Source organism: Erinaceus europaeus, chromosome 3 (assembly GCF_950295315.1).
Source record: "Erinaceus europaeus chromosome 3, mEriEur2.1, whole genome shotgun sequence".
Lineage (NCBI taxonomy): Eukaryota > Metazoa > Chordata > Mammalia > Eulipotyphla > Erinaceidae > Erinaceus > Erinaceus europaeus.
The window spans coordinates 115808335-115831736 of NC_080164.1; the positions used below are offsets into that span (position 1 = coordinate 115808335).

General features: G+C 41.2%; 1 protein-coding gene and 1 pseudogene across 3 annotated transcripts in view; one reads left to right on the forward strand and one right to left on the reverse strand.

The window, feature by feature from the left end:
- The window catches only part of ARHGAP24 (Rho GTPase activating protein 24), a 449107-nt gene that overhangs the window by 386342 nt on the left and 39363 nt on the right, over positions 1-23402 (forward strand). For all 3 annotated transcript variants that reach the window (XM_007525030.3, XM_060187748.1, XM_007525031.3), the window contains one exon: positions 11517-11724. In XM_007525030.3, coding sequence (XP_007525092.1) covers positions 11517-11724 — 208 coding nt within the window. The remainder of the gene's footprint in view (positions 1-11516; positions 11725-23402) is intronic.
- On the reverse strand, positions 8292-9284 carry LOC103115281 (pituitary tumor-transforming gene 1 protein-interacting protein-like; annotated as a pseudogene).

The following is a 23402-nucleotide window of genomic DNA, read 5'->3' on the forward strand; positions in this document are numbered from 1 at the left end:
AAGAGAGACAACACAGCACTGCACCACAGCTCATGAACCCCTCCTTTTGCAGTGGTGCACCCATGTGGTGCTGGGGGCTCACACCCAGGCCTCTTTCCATGTGGTAAAGGATGCACTCTACCAGGTGAGCTATCTCTCAGCCTCATGCTTTAATTTCAATGTATTTATTTATTCTTGAGAATGAGAAAGGAGAGGGGGCAGGTAAGAGTAAGAGGGAGAAACAGAGTAGCACTCAGTTCTGGCAGGTGGTACCAGGGATTGAACCTGTGAGCCTGGAGGCTCAGGCATGTCAACTGGTCTTGTATAAACTGAACTCTTTCTGGACCTAAATAAAGTATTGAAAATAACTTTTCCACCTAAGGTTCCAAACAAAATTTTTCTCATGCAAGGAATTAATTCACACCTACCTGTTATAAGCCAAAGGCACTGGAAACATTCCATTTCCAAATCTACAGAATGAAAAGTAAGCATTTGTTGTTATAACTAATTTTTATCTCATTGCCAGATGTGTTCTAGAACTGGAACTCCTTATTTCAGCCCCAGGAGTTTCTAAGCATGCATACTTCTTGTCTGCCTCTAATTTTCTTATTCAGTATAGGTTGATGGATTGATGGAAAGGAAATTGTGCCCTTTGGCAGGAGCTGTTTTCTACTCTGTTCTCTCCTTTTTTTTTTTTTCTCTTCTGACTCCCCCCCCCCCCCCCCCCCCCGCAACTTACATGCTCTCTGCATAAAGTCAGCCACTGTGGTCAAAAAGCTGGTTGAACAGAAGTCTCTTCCTCCATAGCTCCATCTCCAGGTATCTCTATGGAATTGGAACAGCTTTGAACAAATCCTGGGCTTTGTTCAAAGGAGACAGTATATGGGCTATGTAAAAGGACTTCAGTACCTGAGGTTCCAGAGTCCTAGGTTCAGTTCCCAGCACAAGCCAGAGCTAAGCAGTGCTCTGGCCTCTGGTCTCTGTCTCTGTCTCTCTCTCTCCTTCTGCCTTCCTCTCTACCTCTAAAATAAAATAAATATTAAATAAATCCTGTCTCCACCATAACTCGCTGTGTGACATTCGTCAACTTACTTGACCGTTCTGTGCTTGAGTCCCCCCTAATATAAAGAGGGAATGATGGACCAGCCTGTGTCATAGAGGAACTGTGAGTTTTGAGAGAATTGTAGATAAACTGGTTGGGCCTGTGCCTGGCATAAGTAACACAACTTAGCTGGTGTCATATTTTAAAGCATGGAAAATGTATGTAACCTTAAATTTTTTTAGATTTGTCAATATTTTAAATTATCAGAAAACATGAGAGTACTCTCTAATTGGGATTAAATAAAGAGGAAGCAAACCAGTCCATATCCCCAGAAAAAGGGGGAGAAATGTTAGGGAAAGATTACCATAGGGCTCTTAACTCCAGTGAGACCCTGAGAAAGAAGAGGAAAAGGGAAAGGACATTCAGAAGTAGCAATAGATATAGCTGTGATTCAGAAAGAGAGGGCATAACCAGAGGGGGGGAAATAGGAAAATATATATAAATATAGTTATAGAAATAAGAGTCAATCCATATGTCTGACATTGGGAAAATTATTGAGGTTTCCAGTGGAGGTAAGGGGGGATACAGAACTCTTGTGGTGGGGACAGTGTGGAATTATATCCCCACTATCTTACGGTTTTGTAAATCAATATTGAATCACTAATAAAAAGAAAAAAATTTCCAGTACTATATCAAAATACATAATAAAAATAGTAAAAAAAAAGTTTTAAAATGGATACCTTTTTACTATGAAAAGAATATTTATCAAATTATATTTCACGATAGTTTGCCTAATAAAGGGTGTTAGGGTTTGGGTTTTTAAAATATTTTATTAGCGATTTATAAAATGATGGCGTGTAATTTCCACACTGTTCTTGGGGTTTGGATTTTTTGATTCTTGTTAAAACTCTTAAGTTAATTTTGATTATAATGGCAATTTTTTTAATTTATAAAAAGGAAACTGACAAAACCATAGGATAAGAGGGATACAAATGCATACAATTCTCACCACCAGAACTCTGTCTCCCATCCCCTCCCCTGATAGCTTTCTTATTCTTTAACCCTCTGGGAGCATGGACCCAAAGTCATTGTGGGATGCAGAACGTAGAAGGTCTGGCTTCTCTAACTGCTTCCCCACTGAACATGGGCGTTGACAGGTCAATCCATACTCCCAGCCTGTAGAATGGCAAGAATTTAATGATTTTTTAAATTTATTTATTTATTCCCTTTCATTGCCCTTGTTTTATTATTGTTGTTACTGATGTCATCATTGTTGGATAGGACAGAGAGAAATGGATAGAGGAGGAGAAGACAGCAAGAGAGAGAAAAAAAGACAGACACCTGCAGACCTGCCTCACCGCCTGTGAGGCCGGTCCTTGCATTTTGCACCACATGCGCTTAACCAGCTGTGCTACCGCCTGACTCCCTATAATGGCAAATTTTTACATAAAGAAAAGAGGAAAGTAGAGTACCTCTCTAGAGAAAACCCAACTTTTTTCACCTGGATGTTGGTCCAAAAGAAATGCTATACATTTTGAGAAAAAAAAAAAAAATATATATATATATATATATATATATGTATGTATATTTACTCTTCATTTCTTCATAAAACCAAATCTTGGAATTGTGACTCTTATTTGCAGACCACATGATAGTACAATTGGTACATCTTTGTTGAATTTTCTGCTGACCTTGGAAAGGAGGATTGCATGATATATTTAACAATCCAAAGCTATAAGTAAAAAAATAAGAAATATCCAAGATGTATTTGTGAATGTCAACATTTTTAAAATGATCTATAACTAAGTGCCTTTGCAAAGCTGTGTCCTTAATTTTGTCAGGATAGAATCCAAGCTTCTCAGGCTGAAAAGCGTGATGTTTGTTTTCAAGGAATTTCATAGAAAAAGAGTCAATGTTGTTCATAAACAACTCTTGAGCTTTCTTATTAAATTTTAGAAAATCTTCAAAATAATTATTACTGTTAGAATGGCATATGACTACTACTGGACAGAAAGTCCAGATAACGGTGGCTGAAACCCACAAAGGTTTTTTTTTTTTTTTTTTTAACATAAAAAAAGAGGTGGGAACCAGCAGGTGATTAAGCATATTGTCAAGCACAAGGACCTGGGTTCAGACCCTTGGCTTCACATGGGAGCTCATGCGGAGGGGAAACTCCAAGAGCCATAAGGTGGTGATGCTGTGTCTCTCCTTCTCGGTCTCTCTCATTCTCTAGCTAGAGGCAAGATAATAAAGATAATAGGCAATGGTGCAGTTGTGCAGGCACTGAGCCCCAGAGATAACCCGGGGGCGGGGGACAAACGTAACTATATTTGTATATATAGATTGAGGGGTTACACTACTAACATTAGGGCTTCAGTGACATCAGCCCCAATTATCCCTGTGAATCTTTGAAATTTATTCACATCATGGTTTCTTGACCATCAAAACATGACTTACATAGCATGCCAAGTTCAAGGGAGGAAAAAAGGAGTGATTGGTCATTCCAACTGTGTCTTTCTTTTTTCATCAGCAACTAGTCCTCCTGCATCTAGAAGTCAGAACTCTTGTTGGGAAGTGGGCAAAGTATTTAATTTCTCCACCTGTGAAGTGGAATGTTGGTTGACGTAGTGAACGGTGCCTTTATTTTTAATATAGTATTCGTTTTATTTTATGAGACAGAAGTGCAGAAGAAAAGAGACCAGAGCACTGCTCAGCTCCAGCTTATGGTGGTGCTGCAGATTGAACCTGAGACCCTCAGACATGAAAGTTTTTTTTTTTTTTTGCACAGCCATTATACTGCCTCCCAGGCCAGTAAACAGTACCTTTTACTGAGAAACTGATTATTCTGAAACCTGCAAACTAAGCTAGATAGACCTACTACCTGTCCTTAGTTTTGGTTTAGCTCACATGTTACAGTGCACAAGGACCCAGGTTCAAGCCCCCGGTCCCCACCTGCAGGGGGAAAGCTTCATGAATGGTGAAGCAGGGTTGCAAGTGTCTCTCTGTCTCTCTCCCTCTCTATCTCCCCCTCCCCTCTCAATTTCTCTCTGTCACTATCCAGTAAATAAATTTTTTAAAAAATTATTTTCAACATTGCTTTATATGGGGTTAAGAATTAGGTCATTAACCTTTTATTCCTAAAAGGAACAATTAAACTCCAATTGTACTAGGTTTGTTATTCTAGTTTCATTTATATATTATTTCTAGAGCAAAGGATAGCCAATTTATTATGTATTAATTGTCTGAGATACATATCTAGATTTATTAATTTTATTAGTGATTTAATAATAGTTTACAAAATTATAGGTCAACAGAGGTATAATTCCACACCATTCCCACCACCAGAGTTTTGAATCTTCAGTCACTCTACTGCAAGCCACCACAGTTCCCCTAAGGTTGTAGACATGGGCCAACCATCATCTCTACAACTTTGTCTATACTCATACATAATTACCCTTGTTTCTTCTAGATCCAATCCTCTCTTCCCCTCCAAGCCACTCATAACTCTATTACTACCTCCGTATGTCCCTCTCCTTTTCCTCCTCTCTCTAAGTGCCGATGGAGCTGGAGTTCAGACACCTCTTAGATTCTTCTTCCTATCACTTCTCTTCCACTAGCAGTTTGGATCCAAGGCTGTTTCTGGGGTGAAGAAGGTGGAAGGGCATGGCTTTTGTAATTACTTCTACACTGGATGTGGGCACTGGCAGGTCAATCCATACCCCAGCCTATTTATATTTTTCCCTAATGGGGCATGGCTCTGGAGAGATGAGGTTCGAGGACACATTGGTGAGGTCATCTACCCAGAGAACTCAGGTTTGAATCAGGATTTTTAAAATTTATTTTCCCTTTTGTTGCCCTTTTTTATTATTGTTGTGCCCTCCTCAATCGCTATGGAACAGGCCATGGCCGGTGCGCCGCTATGTTCCATCGCTGGGGAGCCAGAGATGACCCGAATTGCCCCTGCGGCTACAGACAGACTATGACCCACATAGTCAATGACTGCCACCTCTCCAGATTCAAAGGAGGTCTCGAAACTTTACATCAGGCTCAACCTGACGCTGTTGACTGGCTACGGAAGAAGGGCAAACGCTAGAAGAAGAATTATTGATGTTGTTATTGATGTCATCATTGCTGGATAGGACTGAGAGTAATGGAGAGAGGAGGGGAAGACAGGTAGAGAAAGATAACCTGCAGACCTGCTTCACCACCTGTGAAGCGACTCCCCTGTAGGTGTCAGAGAAAAGGTGGGATTAGGGCAGGGAGTAGCTCCCATTCTTGAAAAAAATTTGGATAAAATTAACTATTTGCCTCCACCTGACCCAGGGCCCATATATATATTTAGCACCAGAGCCTATGTAACCTGAGTCCCTACTGGTCTGAATATTTGGGAACTTTGCCTGCTGCACTTATTTCAGGACCAGTCTTCCTCCAGTGGCAGGGCAGGATACCCAGCTTCCCTTTGGAGACTGGGGCTGTCCCTACCGCCACTGCTTTGTGGTGAGGGCAAGGTGCTGGAAGGGCCCACAAGTGGGCTTAAGATGCCATACCTGATGGAAGTGACCGGTGGTGGTAGAGAGAGTTATTCGTTAGAGGTCTAAGTCCATCCTATTTGTGTGGGAATCCAAGAATTCCCTAACTAGGGCCCCAGATGATGAGGTAGTGTGATGTTGACTAAAAGGGCCGTTATTAAGTGAGCCAGTTTCTTGCCCTTATCCAACTTTTGTAATCTTCTGTTTATCTGGTTACCATAGACTTTCTCCCTGTTGTTTAAGCATTGAGTATCATTTGTTGAACCTGACCAGAATTAGGTTTTTGGAATCTGTCATCTTTGAGCCTTTCTACTAAGCTGTACATCTAATTTGGTCCAAGTACAATTGATTAGAGAATTAATGATGACTTGTTTAGGCACTTCAACACTGAGTTATATAATTGCCCTTTGCTTATGGATACACGTATGCCTGTACCCAGTACCCTAAACCTTAGCCTGTATCTGGTATCTGTTACTTAAATGGTGTACCGTCTAATGTGAATGTAGGTAGTCACATCTGTTAGAGGAAAGATCTCACCAGATTTGAAGAGTTGCGAGGATGACTTCTCAGGCTCAGTATCCTTGGTTACAGTTCACAATAGGAATTCAGCAGAGGCATGATGTGGATGGCAGCACCAGTAGCAATTTTGTTGAAGTTGACAGAGGTGGCTTGGCCGTAAGAAATCATAAAGAAGAAATATCAAGAAGTATGGGCATAGTCCTAGAGGTACCAGGACTAGGAGATATGAGGATCTTAAAGAGAATACAAGGTGTTTCTTATAGTCATAGACTTTAGAATATCAATAATTAGTATAACCAGGTTAGTTGGGGTATTGGTTTCCTATGATAATAATGGTTAGTATCTATACTAATATAATTGACTTCACTATGCTTTGAACCCTTTTAGCGGTATCTGAACATCTTTGTAGTTTAGATACTTACAGGGCCAAATGGTCTTGACCTGTCTGGCCTAAAGTTATAGTTGACGTAGATGTTTAAAGAGCTATATTTGCAGATACATTTTTAGAGCTTGTTGAACAATTTCAGCCCATTATCAGTTTGATCATCTTTCAGATCTTAAGATATCAAATGTTTATGCTAAAGGAAGTATTGAATCTATCACCTCCCCCCTCCATGACATGTTACATTAATAGTGACTTATGAAAATATAAGTCAATGGGATTAAAATTTCACAGCTTTCCCACCACCAAAAGTCTGTGCCCTCCCCCCATATATAGACTTGCAGTTACAATCTCAAATCATTTACTTTATGGTTTTGAAATTAAGTACCTAAATTTTATTATGTAATTTGAATATGCAGACTTGTATTTTTCTTCCTCTTGTGACCAAGCAAGGATACACATGTAGGGTGTAAGTACTATGACTATGGCTTTTGTGAAAAATATAATGGATGAGCAGGAAGCATGGCTCACATCTGTCTCCCCGTGAGGAATCAGGGGGCGAAGTGCTCATCTGGAGTATTTGGTTGATGGTATCTGAACTAGGCTATGTGAAATCAATTAGCCACATCTTCCTCATGGAACTTCTTCCTTTAGATATTAGGTACCTGCTGAGACAATGGAGTCCTTCTCTGAGGGCTCTGTAGATGCTAATTGTGGTTCCCCAGTTAGAGTTAATCAGAACACAGGCATTCCAGCTCTGAAAAAAAGCTGGGAGGGGGAAAAAAGGTTCCTGTTTAAACCAGTTTTGAGTACTTCTCATCTGTGATTTCAGCCTTTCTGTGAAACTCACTAAACCACTGAAGTCACATCTGGAAGTATTAGGGTTACATTGTCCATCTGTCCTTACCCACCCTCAATCATTCTGCAAGTTGCTACCTAATGGAAATATATTATTCATGCATTGACTCTTTATGTATTTATTTAATAATGATCGACAAGCCCATAGGATAAAAGGAGAGTAATTCCCACCACCAGAGTTCTATATCCTATTCCCTCCATTCGAAGCTTCCTTATTCTTTATCCCTCTGGGAATATGGACCCAGGTTTATTATAGGATACAGACAGTGGGTGGTCTGGCTTCTTTAATTGCTGGACATGGGTGTTGACAGGTCAATCCATGCCCCCAGCCTGTCCTTATCTTTCCCTAGTGGGGCAGAGCTCTAGAGAGGCAAGGTTCCTGGACACATTGATGAGGTTGTCTGCCCAGGGAAGTCAGATTGACATCATGGTAGCATCTGCAACTTGATAGCTGAAAAGCATTAAGATACAAAGCAGTGTTGGTATGCTTCAAGTTCTACTTCTGGGATCCCTTCTGTTACACTGCTTGATGTTGTGGTCTATTTACATGGTCATTCTGTTACATTGGTTTGGTCTCACTCCCCCTGCCTCCAGGAGATTTTGGTTTAGTCCTTGCTAGTTCACCATTCTTCCTTCTCCCCGCCCCCTATCCTACCTACTTCCTTGGTTCCTGACTCTTCCGCTGGAGGAGAGAGAGGCAGGACAGAATTGGGTTGTGATTAGATTAGATTCATTTTTTGAATTGTTCACTCATGAATAAAGAAATACTGCTTCTCTGCTCAGCCATGTGTCCCTGGTCGTCCATCTCCCGCACGCAAACCTAGCCTGGTATACTGGCACCCTGAACTTTGACTGACATATGGCACCCAACGTGGGGCTGGTCCCCGTGTGAGACTGTGCCATGAGCTGTGTGGGTGCTCTGGGGTGCAGTGAAGCCTGACCCTGTGCACTGTGACCCTTGTGTTGTCACTGGCCTGGTCCTGCTGACCACTGGACAGTACCCCCCAACCCCACCCCTCACTGCAGGGGACACCGTGCCACATGCACACGCTGACCACAGAGCCCAGACCATCGCCCTGTGGTCCTGGGGAGGCCAGGACAGTGACAGCAGACACAGCATGGGGGCTTCCCAGGACAAGGCTTGGGGCAGGCCAGCAACCACTCCCCAACAGACAGCTGGGGACACAGACCTCTCATGAGTCTGGGAGACACTGGAGAGGACCGGTCACCTCCCCAGAACCAAGGGACAGGTGGCAGAGGGGGACCCAGGGCTCCCCCACCACGAGAACAGCAGCCACGCAGCCCAGGCCCCACAGAAGACGGAGAGCCACAGCTCTGGGTTCAAGCGGCTACAGACAGAGCAGACGGCAGGCTGTGGGAGGGGCTGAGCCCACGCCAGCTGGGTAGGGTGGCAGGTGGGCTGCAGTGGGTGCCACTGAGCGGCTAGTTGTTCTCGAATCTGGCATAGGGGTTCTCCTCCTTGAACAGACCATACTTCTTCCTGACCTCATCATGTCTCGACTTCATCTCTGCTCGCCTCTCCTCCTGCCTCTGGAGCCACTCCTCTCATGCACGCCCTTCTCCTTGCTGTGGTCCGATGCCCTTGGGTCCCGCCTGCAGCAGTAGCAGCATAAACAGCAGCACAGGGTTACCGCCAGGAGCAGGGAGCCCCCCACCACCGACATGGTGATGATCAGCGCCTTGAAGTTCACCCAGCACACACCCCAGCGCAGAGCTCAGGCGGCATGCCGCAGGTGGCAGGATCGTGGACACTGGGTAGTCCAGGCACCTGCTGTCTGTGTTGCACCACAGACATGAGATGTTCCTCACGCAGTCTTGGCAGGTGCGGTTGGTGAACTGGGTGCACTCCTGCCCCTCGGCCATCGGGAGCAGCAGCAGGAGCAGCGCGATGCCCCCGAGGGGCATGCACAGAGTGCCGCCTGACACCATGGTGGCCAGGGCCTGCCAGTCAGCCTCCGCCCCGAGCACTGGATCTGCCCAGACATCATAGCAAGAGGGCGGGCGGGCCGGTGCAGAAGCCGCGGGCCGAGGTGCCCCATGGCAGGGGCCAGGATGGGCTGCAGCCCTGCCCGCCTTGCTTGCCTTGTCCGCCTTCCTGACCCCAGCACGGGAGCCTGCGCCAAACAACCTGTGCTCCACGGCAGTGAGCAGGCTCCTGCGGGTGGGCAGCGGGTGGAAACCAGAGTGTGGCCCAGAGCAAAATGTTCCAGAGACAGAGAAACTGTCTCATGAAGAAAGGGCAGAGGCCTTTGGAAACCTCTTCATAAGTAGAAAAGCAGCCCCTAGTGTATAGGTAGCTAAACGTCTTCACTTATCTGGGGGATGGGCAGGTCGAGCCCCACGTTGGGCGCCATATGTCAGTCAAAGTTCAGGGTGCCAGTATGCTGGGCTAGCTTTGCGGCGGGAGACAGATGACCAGGGACACATGGCTGAGCGGAGAAGCAATATTTCTTTATTCACGAGCAAATGGTTCAAAAAACTAATCTAATCTAATCACAACCCAATTCTGTCCTGCCTCTCCCTCCTCTGGCGGAAAAGTCAGGAACCAAGGAAGTAGGTAGGATAGGGGGTGGGGCGAAGGAAGAATGGCAAGGACTAAACCAAAATCTCCCGGAGGCAGGGGGAGTGAGATCAAACCAATGTAACAGAATGACCATGTAAATAGACCACAACGTCAAGCAATGTAACAGAAGGGATCCCAGAAGCAGAACTAGAAGCATACCAACAAAGCAGAACAAAAATTTTAATAATCAGGAACATAAAGAGTAGAGAAGCTGAGATTTGGGGCCTCTATTCTGGAAAAAATAGGTCTATTATAGGTATATTCCAAGGGTCCCGTGACTTTACTAATTTTTGCCTGAGCCCAATACCTAATATGCAGGTACACTAAAGGTATTGTCTAGGGAGATGGTATGAGAGCTGAAAATTGGACCAGAAAGCTGGATCAGGGAAGAGAGTAGCTTCCAAATATGGGAAAAGTATATAAATACCATTAACTGTAAACCCCATCAATCTGATGTGGTGTCCATATCCAACACAGGAGTCTGTGCAACAGGCATTGGCTCTGAATTAGTGGAGTGTCAAAGGTGAACAGTAGGGTTGTGTTCTAAATACCTCAGAGCCAAGGGATACTTTCTTATATTTGTCAGTCTAAAACTAATTAGAATTGACATGCTTTCTGGCAATTCTAGACAATGGGTGATAAGCATCCCTCTCAGAAATAACTACCATGATCGTGTTCCTTGCATTTGGTATGTGCTGTTTTTTAATTCAAAAATTTCATTTAAAAATTAACAGACATGTATTTATTTATTGGAGCTTAGGTGGTGGCTCACCCAGTAGTAGAGAGCACACTTATGCAACGACTTGGGGCACTGGCTAGTCTTCACCTGCAGGGTGGGGACTCCATGAGTGGAACGTACTGACCTATCAAAAAGGGAAGGAAGGTGAAAATTTAGCTGCCAAGACTGTTGGAGGCTTAGAGGATCCAAGCCCTAGTAATAGCCCTGGTGGCAGACAAGAAGAAATGCACTTATTTAAAACAAATTAAGAACATTTTTGAAAGATATGGGGAGAAATTAATGTGTTTTATCATCCTGATTACTGTAATGGCATCATCATTTGACTTCAAGCAAAATGTGAACAAAGAAATAGTGTTTAAACAAAAATATGTCTCCTTTTAAAAATACTGACTACAATTCCTTCTTCGGGATAAAAAACCAGAAATTATATGTGTTGCAGTGTCTACAAAATAGAGATCCCAAATACCTGCTTAAAAAATTACCAAATAGTACTGCATTATAAAGGTATAAGGAAATAATTTTTCATTCGAATGATTGTTTATAATGAATGTGACTCTAATAAAGTGGGTACCAAGCATTGAATGTTGAGGGGCCAGGTGGTGGTGCACTTGGTTGAGTGCACATGTTACAATGCACAAAGACCCGGGTTCAAGCCCCCGGTTCCCACCTGCAGGAGGAAGGCTTTGCGAGTGGTGAAGCAGGTGTCTTTCTTTTTCTTCCCCTTCCCTTGATTTCTGGCAGTCTCTATCCAATGAAGATAATTTTTTAAAAAGTAATATCAAGTATTGAATGTTTGCTATTTTTCCTTTATGTTAAGTGTCAAAGGAAAGCAGCACCGTGGCAAAAGGTCAGTTCAAGTCCATTGTGGTTCTCTATTTTGACAGGCATCTTTGGACAGAAGCTTGAAGATACTGTCCGTTATGAGAAGAGATACGGAAACCGCCTGGCTCCAATGCTGGTGGAGCAGTGTGTGGACTTCATCCGACAAAGGGGGCTGAAAGAAGAGGGCCTCTTCCGGCTGCCAGGCCAGGCCAACCTTGTCAAGGAGCTCCAGGATGCCTTTGACTGTGGAGAGAAGCCATCGTTTGACAGGTAAGAGTGTCAAACGATGACATTCTTTCACGGGACATCCAGACTGAGAAGGCACATGTCGCTTTCATTATGCTGCCATGTTAAGAAGATGGGTTGTATAGTCACAAGGACAGATTGTTTGTACTAAGCTGCAGCGTGCTTTTTAAATGGTGCTTTACCTATCGTTCTCTTTCATGTTTTTTAAATCATTTATTCATTTTTTTCCTTGCTCCTATATTAAGACATCAAACTTTTGAGTTCAGAAAGTCAACCCATTTCATGTATTATTTCACTTTTTTTTTTTCATTGCCACTGGGACTCAGTGCCTGCACAATGAACCCACTGCTCCCAATGTCCATTTTTCTTTGTTAGAACAGAGAGAGACCTGAAACACTATTTCACCACTCCTGAAGTTTCCCTTGCAGGTGGGGACTGGAGGCTTGAACATAGGTGCATGGTAAAGTGTGCTCAATTACATTTCCCACAACCCAGCTCTCTCATGTAATGCTTTTAAATTGTGTTGTTGGTTTCCAGTAGTATTGAAGTTACTCTAGTACAGCTTTACCCCACTATCTGTATGTTTATCTCACAGCACCCATCACCAAAATTATAGTGCCACCCACACTGTTTGTTATATTGGCTGCTCTATTCATTCCTGTCCACCCCCGCTACAGCCCTCAGGAACCACCATATACTTCTCTCAGTGCCTGAGACTCTGCTTTGGGTTTTTGTGCTCCACCTATGAGTAAAACCACAGAGCAATTGTTCTTTAATTCATTATTTTGGGGTTTGTTTATTAGTGATTTAATAATGATTGACAAGATAGCAGGAAAAGAGGGGTACAGTTCCTACCACCAGAGTTTCTCTATTCTTTATGGGGTACAGAAGGTGGGAGGTCTGGCTTCTGTAATTGCTTCTCTGCTGGACATGGACGTTGACAGGTTGATCCATACACCTAAAATAGACCCACTAGCGATTTCCAAAACGGAGAGCCCAAATCTTCATCTGCAATATTCCAGCCTTTACGTTCATGATTAAGCAATAATTTCTGTGGCTTTATACGTTCTTTCAGCCACCAGGTCCCTAGTCTGTTTCTATTTTTCCCTAGTGGGACAGGGCTCTAGGGAGGTGGGGTTCCAGGCATGACTTATTTTCTTTATAAGAGTTGTGTAGTATTCCTTTGTATGTCTTGACAAACATTTCCTAATCCAATAATCTATGCTAGGACATTCAGGTTGTTTCCTTGGCTATTGTGAATAATGCTCTTACCAGTTTAGGAACGTGGTCGTTTCTTCTGTGGTACAAAAAACTTTTTTAATTTGACATACCATTTAAGGATTAGGTTCTCGGTCCCCTTGCCATTGGATTTAATTCCCAGAACCATTTAAGTATTAGGCTCTCAGTCCCCTTGCCATTGGATTTAATTCCCAGAGCCATGTATTACATCAGGTTATTTATCAATGTCTAATCTGTTTTGAGTTTAGTGTGTGGTCTTCAATAATATAAGGTTCCATTATGTTTCACTTTTCCTTTTTCAATTATAGGGTCTTGGTTCTTTTCTTGTAAATCATATCCTAGGTCTTTATTTTATAGTGTTTGGACCATGAACATGGAATAGAGTTTTAGTATTCTATTTATTTCCAGCCACACCAACAATGTTTTGTAGTTTTCATTGCATGGATCCTTTCTTCTACCCACTGTTAGAAGGATAAAATACGTAAGTACAACTGTAAATGTTGTTTAAAAACGTTTATGTATTTTTAATTATATATATATATATATATATATGTAGAAAGACAGATGAGATCACTGCTCAGCTCAGGCTTGGGGACTGAACCTGGGGCCTTCTGCAGAACCATAGTGCTGTATGCACAGCCCAATCTATGGTTTTTAGATTCTTTGACTCAATCTTTGTATATAGTAATTAACAGACTTTAGTATAGAAATGTTGTAGTTTATGACTTTATTGTATTCATATATAGGTGGCTAGGTCTTCCAAAAATATGTTCAACTCAGGTCTCTCTCTTGTGTCACCTTAATTATGTTGAAATATATTTCCTCAATTTCCAGTACTGGAAAAACTTTTAATATTCTTTGGCTTAAAGAATTTTAAAAATGAGTTCTGTTTTAAAAGTATAAGGGTGGGGGAGAGAAGGGACCTGAGGGTAAATGTGAGAAATTACACCCATGGGTCAACAACCATATGGTAAACCATTAATAAGGGAATAAAATTAAAAGTATTGCTAAGTACAGACTGGGATACTATATATTAAAAGTACAAGGGAGTCGGGCGGTAGTGCAGCAGGTTAAGCGCACGGGGCATAAGGATCCCAGTTTGAGTCCCCGGCTCTCCACCTGCAGTTGTCTATCTCTTCCCCTCCTCTCCAACAATGACATCATCAATAACAATAACTACAATAAAAACAAGGGCAACAAAAGGGTAAATAAATAATAAAAAATACAATGAGTTCATTATAAAAAGGTAACAGAAGTGTGTAAAATCTGAGAAATAATGAAAAGATCTAGAGAAACATGCATAACACACCCATTACTCTACTAATTGAAAACATATTAGCAATATTATTAGCTTAACCTGTATCATGGTTTTTCCTTATTAAGTTTACAGTGCTCTTTCATTCCAGTATATTTAATCTAACCTTTCTCCATTGAAAATATCTAGCTCTGCAAGTGAATCATTCATAAATACTTTAATATTTATGATTTCAGTATTGTGCCTTGTGGTGAAAATAATTTTGGCATTAATAACTGACTACCATCTAGGGCCACCTTGAAAACACACTCTATTTAGTCTCTCACTGTTAAGTATTTGTCCTTGGATGTGTAGAACTGGCACATGAGTAAACAGAGCCACAGAAGAAACTTGAGTGTACCCTCTGACATAAGGGAAACACCGGTGAAAGCTTAGACTCGCCTTAGCAACTAAAGCAAAGCACATTAAGTCATTTAATGCCCATATTCTGATAGCATTAACAAAGTTCTGAATAATGGCAAGGCTCAATGCTGGCAAGATGTGCTGAGGTAAGCACCTTAATGGTCAGTGAAATTTGTTAATAGCATTGCTTTCTCTTTTCTCAATGTTAGGTAATTTACCCCCTTGTAAATTAGAGGCTTGAACCTGGGTCCTTATGCGCTCTCAGCCAGGTGCACCACCACCCAGTCCGTTACAGCATTTCAAAATCAATTATATAATACTATTTCAAGACCATCTTAGCGGAAAAAAAAAGGCATTGCATAAAAGTACAAGTGAAGTACAAGTATTAGTTTCTTTTTGACTATTAAAAAAATCTCTCATCTCCAGTAGGTTATGATAGTGTGCTCAATTGGGAGGCCTGGCAGTGGTGCACATATCACCATGTACAAGCCCCCAACCCTATCTGCAGGTGTCTTTATCTCCCCTATCAAATAAATAGAAAAAGGCTTCCGGGAGTGGTGGATTCATCGTGCTGGCACAGAGCCCCAGTTATAACCCAGGTGGCAATAATAAACCCTGAAATGTGATTTTAAGTTAAATTTTAATAACACTTTTTAAATGAATAACTACTATACATTTCAGAACATAAAAGAATGTAAAGAAGAACTGAATAGTTCAGTGTTACTCAGCCCAGGGGAGTCTGATTTTACATCTGGATTTTTCTCTTATTATACATGACTTCCCTTGGCAATAGGGATTTCTGCTGCCTCTTATGCTTTCAGTGCTTTCCACATGTATTCCTATACTGACCAGTACAGGTAGTCCCAAGGCTGTGTGTGCTGTGAAAGTGATTGATCCATGTGGGGGGTTTTGAAGATCCAATTTCATATCTGAATGTGACAAATTATGCTTTTACCTTGAAAGAACTGGGTGGTTTGAGAGGAGAAATGTGGAACAAGCACAATTTTTATTTAAAAAGGTTGAAGGTGCACACAGCAGCTTTTACTAAACCTCCCACTTTCTGTTCTCTAATTATATCATGTGCTACTTTTTCAGTCTGAGGTTTGAATTTATGTATCTTTTAATGAAGGCATGACTTAGCCTGCCCAAGTAGATAACATATTCCCACAGACCGTTTGCCCAGATTGAACTGTGAGAAAGGACATTTATACTAACTTGAACAATTAGTATTTTGTCAGTTTGTGCCAACTATACAAAAAACAGACATTTTTCTTAGCCATTTTTCATTTCTTGTGGTTAGGAATGAAATCATGTATGAATGAATGAAATTAAAGCATAACATTTTATATAACTTCCCACTTTGGAGGGAACAAAATTGAAGTAGAGAATGTGTAAAATCAAATTAGAGGCTGAATGTTATTTCATGTCTCAAGCTCTCCAGACGGCGCCAGCTGTTAAAGAAGATTCATTCTAAGAGAGCCCGGAAGGTCCTAAGAATGGCAGCAGGGATGTCACCAGCGTAGCACTGACTGTTGAATTACAAACAAAAATTTTTGAGGGGTTGTCTTTTTTCTCTTAAAATACAGTATTTAAGAGCAAGGGCAGAAGGCTGTGATTTCATATGTTCTATCCAAAAGTCATAAAAAAAAAACACATTTGCTTCCTGAGAGAGAGAACCCAGTTACCCACCCACCTAACATGCTTTATTCTGCTCCCCCCTCCCGTTTACTTTGGTAACTGAGTGAGTTATTGGAAAAGTCATGATGTGTTTTTCTATGCAAAAAAAAAAAAAAATGCATCAAGGCTTTTTTTTCTGACAATCCAATAGAATTATCAAACAAATTATAAGCTTATAGAGAGAAAATAAAACAAAGCCTGGAATCTAGGAGGCAGAAAGACATATTTTAACCCTCTAGAAAGCACTAGGTCTTTCAGCATTACTGACGTGCAATTTTAGGGGAGAACCTTAGTTGGTGCCGTCATTATGGAGATGTAGCTAAGAAGGTATATTCACCCTTTATAAAAGTCTTCAGGCAGCTTCCACCTCTTTGCTAATTAGCAGATAATTTAATAGTGAAGATGTATGTACAGGTGCATTAGAACACTACTCAGCTATAGAAAAACAGTGGAATAGGAGGCCGAGTGGTGGTGCACCAGGGCCCAGGTTATAACACCCGCAGGTGTCTTTCTCTCTCCCTCTGTCCTAGCAAATAAAAAGGAAAAAAAAATGTCCACCAGGATTGGTGGCTTCACAGTGCTTGTACGGAGGCCTAGAGATAACCCTGGTGGCAATAAAAAAAAAATGAAAGCTTGCTATTTGCAATAGCATAGATGAACACTTAGTGAAATAGGTCAGAAGTAGACAAAACTATTTCAGTCATATCTAGTATGATAGAGTACCCAGGAGAATGTTTTTTGTTTTTGCCTCCAGGGTTATCACTGAGGCTCACTGCCTGCACGCCATTTTCCCCATTTTTTTGTTGCTGTTGTTGGACAGACAGAGAAAGGAGGAGAGATAGATACCTGAAGACCTCTTTCACTGCCTGTGAGGTGACTCCCCTGCAGGTGGGGAGCCAGGACTTGAACCAGGATTCTTGTCAGTCCTTGCGCTTTGCACCATTTACAACTGCTGCACTATAGTCTGGCCCCCAAATGTTTGCTTTTTTAAACATCTTTATTTGATAGAGACAGAGAGACACATGCAGCCCTGCTCCACTGCTTGCAAAGCTTTCCCCCGGCAGGTGGGGACCGGGGACTTGAACCCTGTAACATGTGTGCACCACCACCCAGCTCCTTGTTTATGAACAAGTTAAGTAGCACCAAGTGGGAAGAGGAAGGCAGATAGGACAACTGAGTAAAAAGTGATTTTTGAGAAATAGAAGTACTCGACTTAATGTTTGTTTTATTTGTTTAAAAATGTTGCTGGATGGGGGTTTGAATCTGGGAGGTTTGGCCTGAAATCTATGTGAAGTCATTGATTAGAAAATCACATCAGTAATGACTGACAGACAGAGAGACATACTACAGTACTAAAGTCCACTGGAGGCTGGACTTGAACCTGGGATGCATAGCAAAGCAGGACGACTCTCAGTGAGCTATTTTGTCAGCATATGACTTCCATTAAAAAAAAACTAGGAAAGAAAACATAATTAGACTGCTGTAATTTTTTCTACTGTAAGGTTTTATCTTGTGTACACCAAACCAATTCTATGTTCATTTCTTTAATTTTACAATTTATGAGAATATTGTTTCTGGGCAAGAAAGATAGCACAATGGTTATGAAAAAAAAAAAAAAAAACAACTTTCATACCTGAGGCTCTAAACTCCCAGGTTCAATCCCCAGCACCACTATCAGTCAGAACTGATCAGTGCTCTGGTCTCTGTCACTAGAAACAGTAAAAAGCGGGGCCAGTCGATTGTGCACTTGGTTAAGTATGTACATTACAGTGTGCAGGGAGCAGGTTCAAGCCCCTGGTCCCCACCTGCAGGGGGAAAGCTTCATGAGCGGTGAAGCAGGGCTGCAGGTGTCTCTCTCTAGTAAAAAAAAAAAAAAAAAACATTTTAAAAATAATAGTGTTTTTTGCCATTTATGTAGTCAAACTAATTAGCCCATTATTTTCTTTTGGTCTTCTCTGGGGCCTTCACTAATCCAGGTTAACTTTTTCAAACAGAAAGATTAAAATAAGCAGTGGTTTGGGTGAGGAACCACTGCACAAGGAAAAATAGCACACTATCCAAGTGAGCTATGTTACTAATCCAGCAGTTCATTTTTAGGCATATGAGCTGTTTAACAAAAAATGAAAATGTTACTCTGGTCAAAGAAAAAAAAAATACAATCAATGAAGATTCTCAATCTGTTTGCGTAAGAATAACCCACAGAAGGGCTGGTGGAATAGCTTACTTGAAAAGTGCTCTGTGGGGCCAGGTGCTGGCACACCTAGTTGAACACCCATGTTACATTGCTCAAGGACCCAGGTTCGAGCCCCTGGTCCCCACCTGTAGGGGGAAAGCTTCACAAGTGGTGAAGCAAGTTGTCTTTCTCCCCCTACCCAATAAATATAATAAAAAAAAGTTTAAAAAGGAAAGTACTCTGATTTGCCAGTACAAGCTCAGCTCTCACCTCATTGAAGACAGTTTTAGTCTCTATGTCTATAGCTAAAAAAAAAATAACACACAGTGGTATCTCAACTCAAGATCTAGCTGCCCAGGTCCCACTGACTGTCACTCTGGCTTGAAGGATATACAATGCTCAGAAATGTGTATTGTCTACTTATCTCCAGGGAGCTTCTTGTGTGCATGTTCCTCAGGTCAAGTTGGGAATACCATCCTTGCTATATCCTGTGGGAGTGTGGGGTGGAAGGAAATGGCCCATTTCAAGTGCTATGCCTTCTTTGTTTTTTTCATAAGAAGTATAGGAATTGGGAGGGGGAATCAACTTCGTTATTACTGGAAACAATTTGTTAGTTCTGGCTTAGCTAGTCAGGTCTTAAGCTATGGGAAAAAGATGATTTTTCTGGAGGCTACATTGGTGTGTAAAATGTATACTTCTCTGTCTGCTGAAACTGACCTGCAATTCTAGGATAGCCTGAAAGGTACATCGGATACCTTTGTTTTGATTCAATTGCAAGCGAAAATATTGGGCAATTCAGTACCAAACTAGTAGATAGTTATAGAACCTTCATGTCATGGTGTGAATAAAAGGTCTAGGGATCTGGGGCTTGGTAGAGCAAATGTGAAGAATGCAAGTGGTTGCTTGAAGGAATATATATAGATAATGAGGTGGAATAGTAAAAAACAGACTCCTAGTAGGTTGCCTCTGGCAAGCTCTGATGTAGAGACAGTAAACTGACTCCTATTTTGATCACCCTGAATGATTCTCAGAGCTCAGAAGAGGAGCTAGCCCCCCCCCCCCCAAGTCCTGACAGCCTTTAGTCACAGTAATTCTTTTTCATTTGCTACCACGATTATCACTGGGGCTTTGATACCTGCTGGTTCCACTATGCCTAGTGGCCATTCTCCCCCCCCCCCTTTTTTCTTTTTGATATTGGGTAAGACATAACAACTGCATTCCACCACTGGAAGCCCCTCCCACCAGCACTTGGAAACTGGGCCTTAAACCTGGGTCCTAGTACATGGTAACGTGTACACTCTACCAGGTGAGTCCCCACCTGACCTCTAGCCATAATAACTCAATATTCCTATTTGTGATGAAGTTACTAGATATTGTGAAGAATTGGTAACTGTAATCTTAGAATATTATTCAAATGTCTATAATTCACACACACCAACATGACTTTAGATATATTCAATACAGGGCCTACATCAGCTTTCCTTAAACTTTCTGATTAGTTTCTATTTTGTTGTAAAAAGTACTTTATATACTTTATATAGTTTTAGTTGGAAATAAGCACCGCTGACCTTAAAGGTTAATAAAGAATAAATTCAAAGCCCGGGGAAATTGTGGTTCTTATACAAAATGATTATACAAAAGTCTCATGCCTAAGGCTTCAAAGCCCTAGGTTCAATTCCCAGCACCACCATAAATCATAGCTGAGCAGTGCTCGGGTATTTTTCTTTTATTAAAAGAGAATAATAGTTCTGCAAAAAACTTTTATGTCTGAGACTCAGGGCTCAGTCTCCAGCACCACATAAGCCAGAGCTGAGTGGTTCTCTTGTATCTCTCATTAAAATAAAATACTGGGGCCGGGTGGTGGTACACTTGGTTGAATACACATGTTATAGTGCACAAGGATCTGGGTTCAAGCCCCTGGTCCCCACCTGCAGGGGGAATGCTTTGCAAGTAGTGAAGGAGAGCTTCAGGTGTCAATCCCCTTCTCTATATCTCCCCCTACCCTCTTGATTTCTGATTGCCTCTATCCAATAAGTAAAGATAATAAAAGCAAATTAAAAATAAAATAAAATACTCTTTAAAAAGATTAGTAAATGCTAAGACCATCTACACATCTCATTTCCAACTCATACTTTCTATTTGATATAACTGGAGGAAACAGATAAGTGGAACAGAGCTGATGTCCTGTCTACGGCCATACCACCCTGAACACGCCCGATTTCGGAAGGGTTGCTGTCCCTATTATGTGACTTCACACATATTTTTCCCACACGTTTGGAAATACTGTCAGATCCCTTTGCTACCATTTACAAGTCTACCCTCTGGCTCTTGTCTAACTCACTTGCTCAGCACAGCAAGGTCTGAAACACTGATTACATTTCACGGAGAATGTCTCCAATGTAGACATGAATGGGTTCTCCCTAAATATGTCATGTAGGACACAGGTTGTTAACTAAAAGTCTGTTGTTTGTTCTTTTGCTCTGCTGGTGATGAATCTGAAAAGCATGTGCATCTGAAGTCAGGGACATGAATTTCCATCCAATTCATCTTTGAGTTATGAATGAAAATAGCTGATTTACTAAGCATGTTTTCAGCACTAGGAAAAATCTATTAGCTGATACTTGCAAGGAAACAGTGTAAGATCCTGATTTGGACCCCTGACATCACACGTTAGAGGTATTCTCTACTTCCCTCATTAATAAACACATACCTCTTAAATACAAGGGGAAAAAAAGAGTCCATGCTGTGGCACACTGGGTAGAGTGTACTTTGCTATACAAGAAAACTCAGGTTCAATTCCCCAGTCCCTGCCTGTAGGGGAGAATGCTTCACAGCAAGTGTTACAGGTATCTCTAGAGGAAGAATGTTGGTGGCAGGAATAAGTTCTGATCACATTGCCCCCGTTGCCACAATCTGGTACTTATTAATTTCTCAAAACTTCAATTATTTATTTATTTATTGCTGGCTAGAGATAAAAAATTAAGAGAGTGGGAGATAGAGGATACAAACAGACACCTGCAGCCCTGCTTCACCACTTGTGAAGCTTTCTCGTTACAGGAGGGAAACAGGGTCTTGAACCTGGGCCCTTGTGCACTGTAACAAGTGCACCACTGCCTGGCCCCAAATTCAATATTTTCTTGTGAGTAAAGTGGAAAGAATATCTCATCCAGCAAGGCCTGTTACATTGACTTAAAAATAAAACATGGAAAAAACTACCAGCTGTAACCTGGAATCCTACAAAGCAGGCACTTGGCATATTTATTGTCATTGGCAGCATCATGGTAAGAATGATGCTTCTGGGAGTTGGGCGGTAAAGCAGCGGGTTAAGCACACATGGTGCAGAGTGCCAAGGACCAGCGTAAGGATCCCGGTTCGAGCCCCCAGCTCCCCACCTGCAGGGAAGTTGCTTCACAGGTGATGAAGCAGGTCTGCAGGTATCTATATTTCTCTCCCCTTCTCTCCATTTCTCTCTGTCCTAACAGAGATGACATCATCAACAACAACAACAAAAACAAGGGCAACAAAAGGGAAAATAAGTAAATTAAAAAAAAAGTTCTAACATTTTGTTTGCAGAAAAGTTAATATGCCCGTGTCTATGTGACATAGAAGGCAATGCTTAGCCTTAAACTTTTCCATGTTTTCAGTTCAGAGTATCTGCATGGCAATTACTGTTGAAAGATTTTTTACTTTTGAAAACTGCTTTCGTGCATCTAATAACAAAATATTGTGACTGTTATGCTGGGTGAAAGTACCTTCCTGAATAATGTGTATAGATCAATGTTTAACAAATTTTCCAAGTGATGCAACCACTACTTGCAATCTATACAAAATATGTGATAAAAGTTCTTTTTCTGGAAATCTTATGAAAGTGGAGTTATTCCATAAATGAACTCTTGCATGCAGATTCTTTCACAATGCCTTTGAGGTTTGTTCCTGTAGTAACTTATTTATCCATTCATCAGCTAGTAGACATTTATTTCCATTTTGGAACATTTATGAATGCTGCTACTGTGAACACATATGTGTGAATCTATGTCCTCAGTTTTCTTGAGTATATAACTAGATTTAGAATTTCTGGGCTACAATATATTGAACACTAGAAAATGCCAAACTTTTTTCTGAAGTGTAGGTGGCACTTTATATTTCTACCAACGCTATATCTATGTTCCAGTGTTTTGGGCTAGCCATTCTAGTGAGTGTTATCTCATTGTTGTTTTAGTATGTATTTCTTTGATTTACATTTTATGTACTTATGAACTACTCACATATACATTAGAAAGCGTGTGTTTTTTTAAATTTTTTTCTGTCTAGATTTATTATAGTAAAATGGTTGATAGTCTCTAAAGAATCATAATACTTGGAAATATGCATTTAGGATTAAGATAAGCATCTATAACATCAGATATCCATGATGATATCTCTCTGCATGTTCATTTAAAATTTTGTATTCAAATAAAAACTCTGCCTATATTACTAGAATATGAATTCAAAGAACATAGACGATTTTATGAAGCTCAGTCACCTTTTTTTTAATCACTAGCTCCAAGAATAATGCTCAACACTGAAGGCATTCAATAAATCTTTGTGAAATTAATATTAGAAGCATGTTTTGAATATCCTTGTTGAATGAAAGAATGGCGGTACATTTGCTATCTCAATATGCAGAAGACTCATGCTCACAGATTAAAGTTTGGAAAAATTGAAAACTGTCATGTTTATAAACAATTTCAAATATTCTATTAGGAGTTGGGAGACAGCTCACCCAATGAAGCACACATTTCATCATGCATGAAGACCCAGGTTCTACCCCCACGTGCCACATGGAAAAACTACACAACACAAAGGAAAACCACTAACAGTGGAGTGGTGCCTTCATGATTTTCCTCCCCCCCCCCCCTTCTCTTAAAGATTAAGCTGGGGGGATGTCTACTGGGAACATTGGGATGGTAATATTGC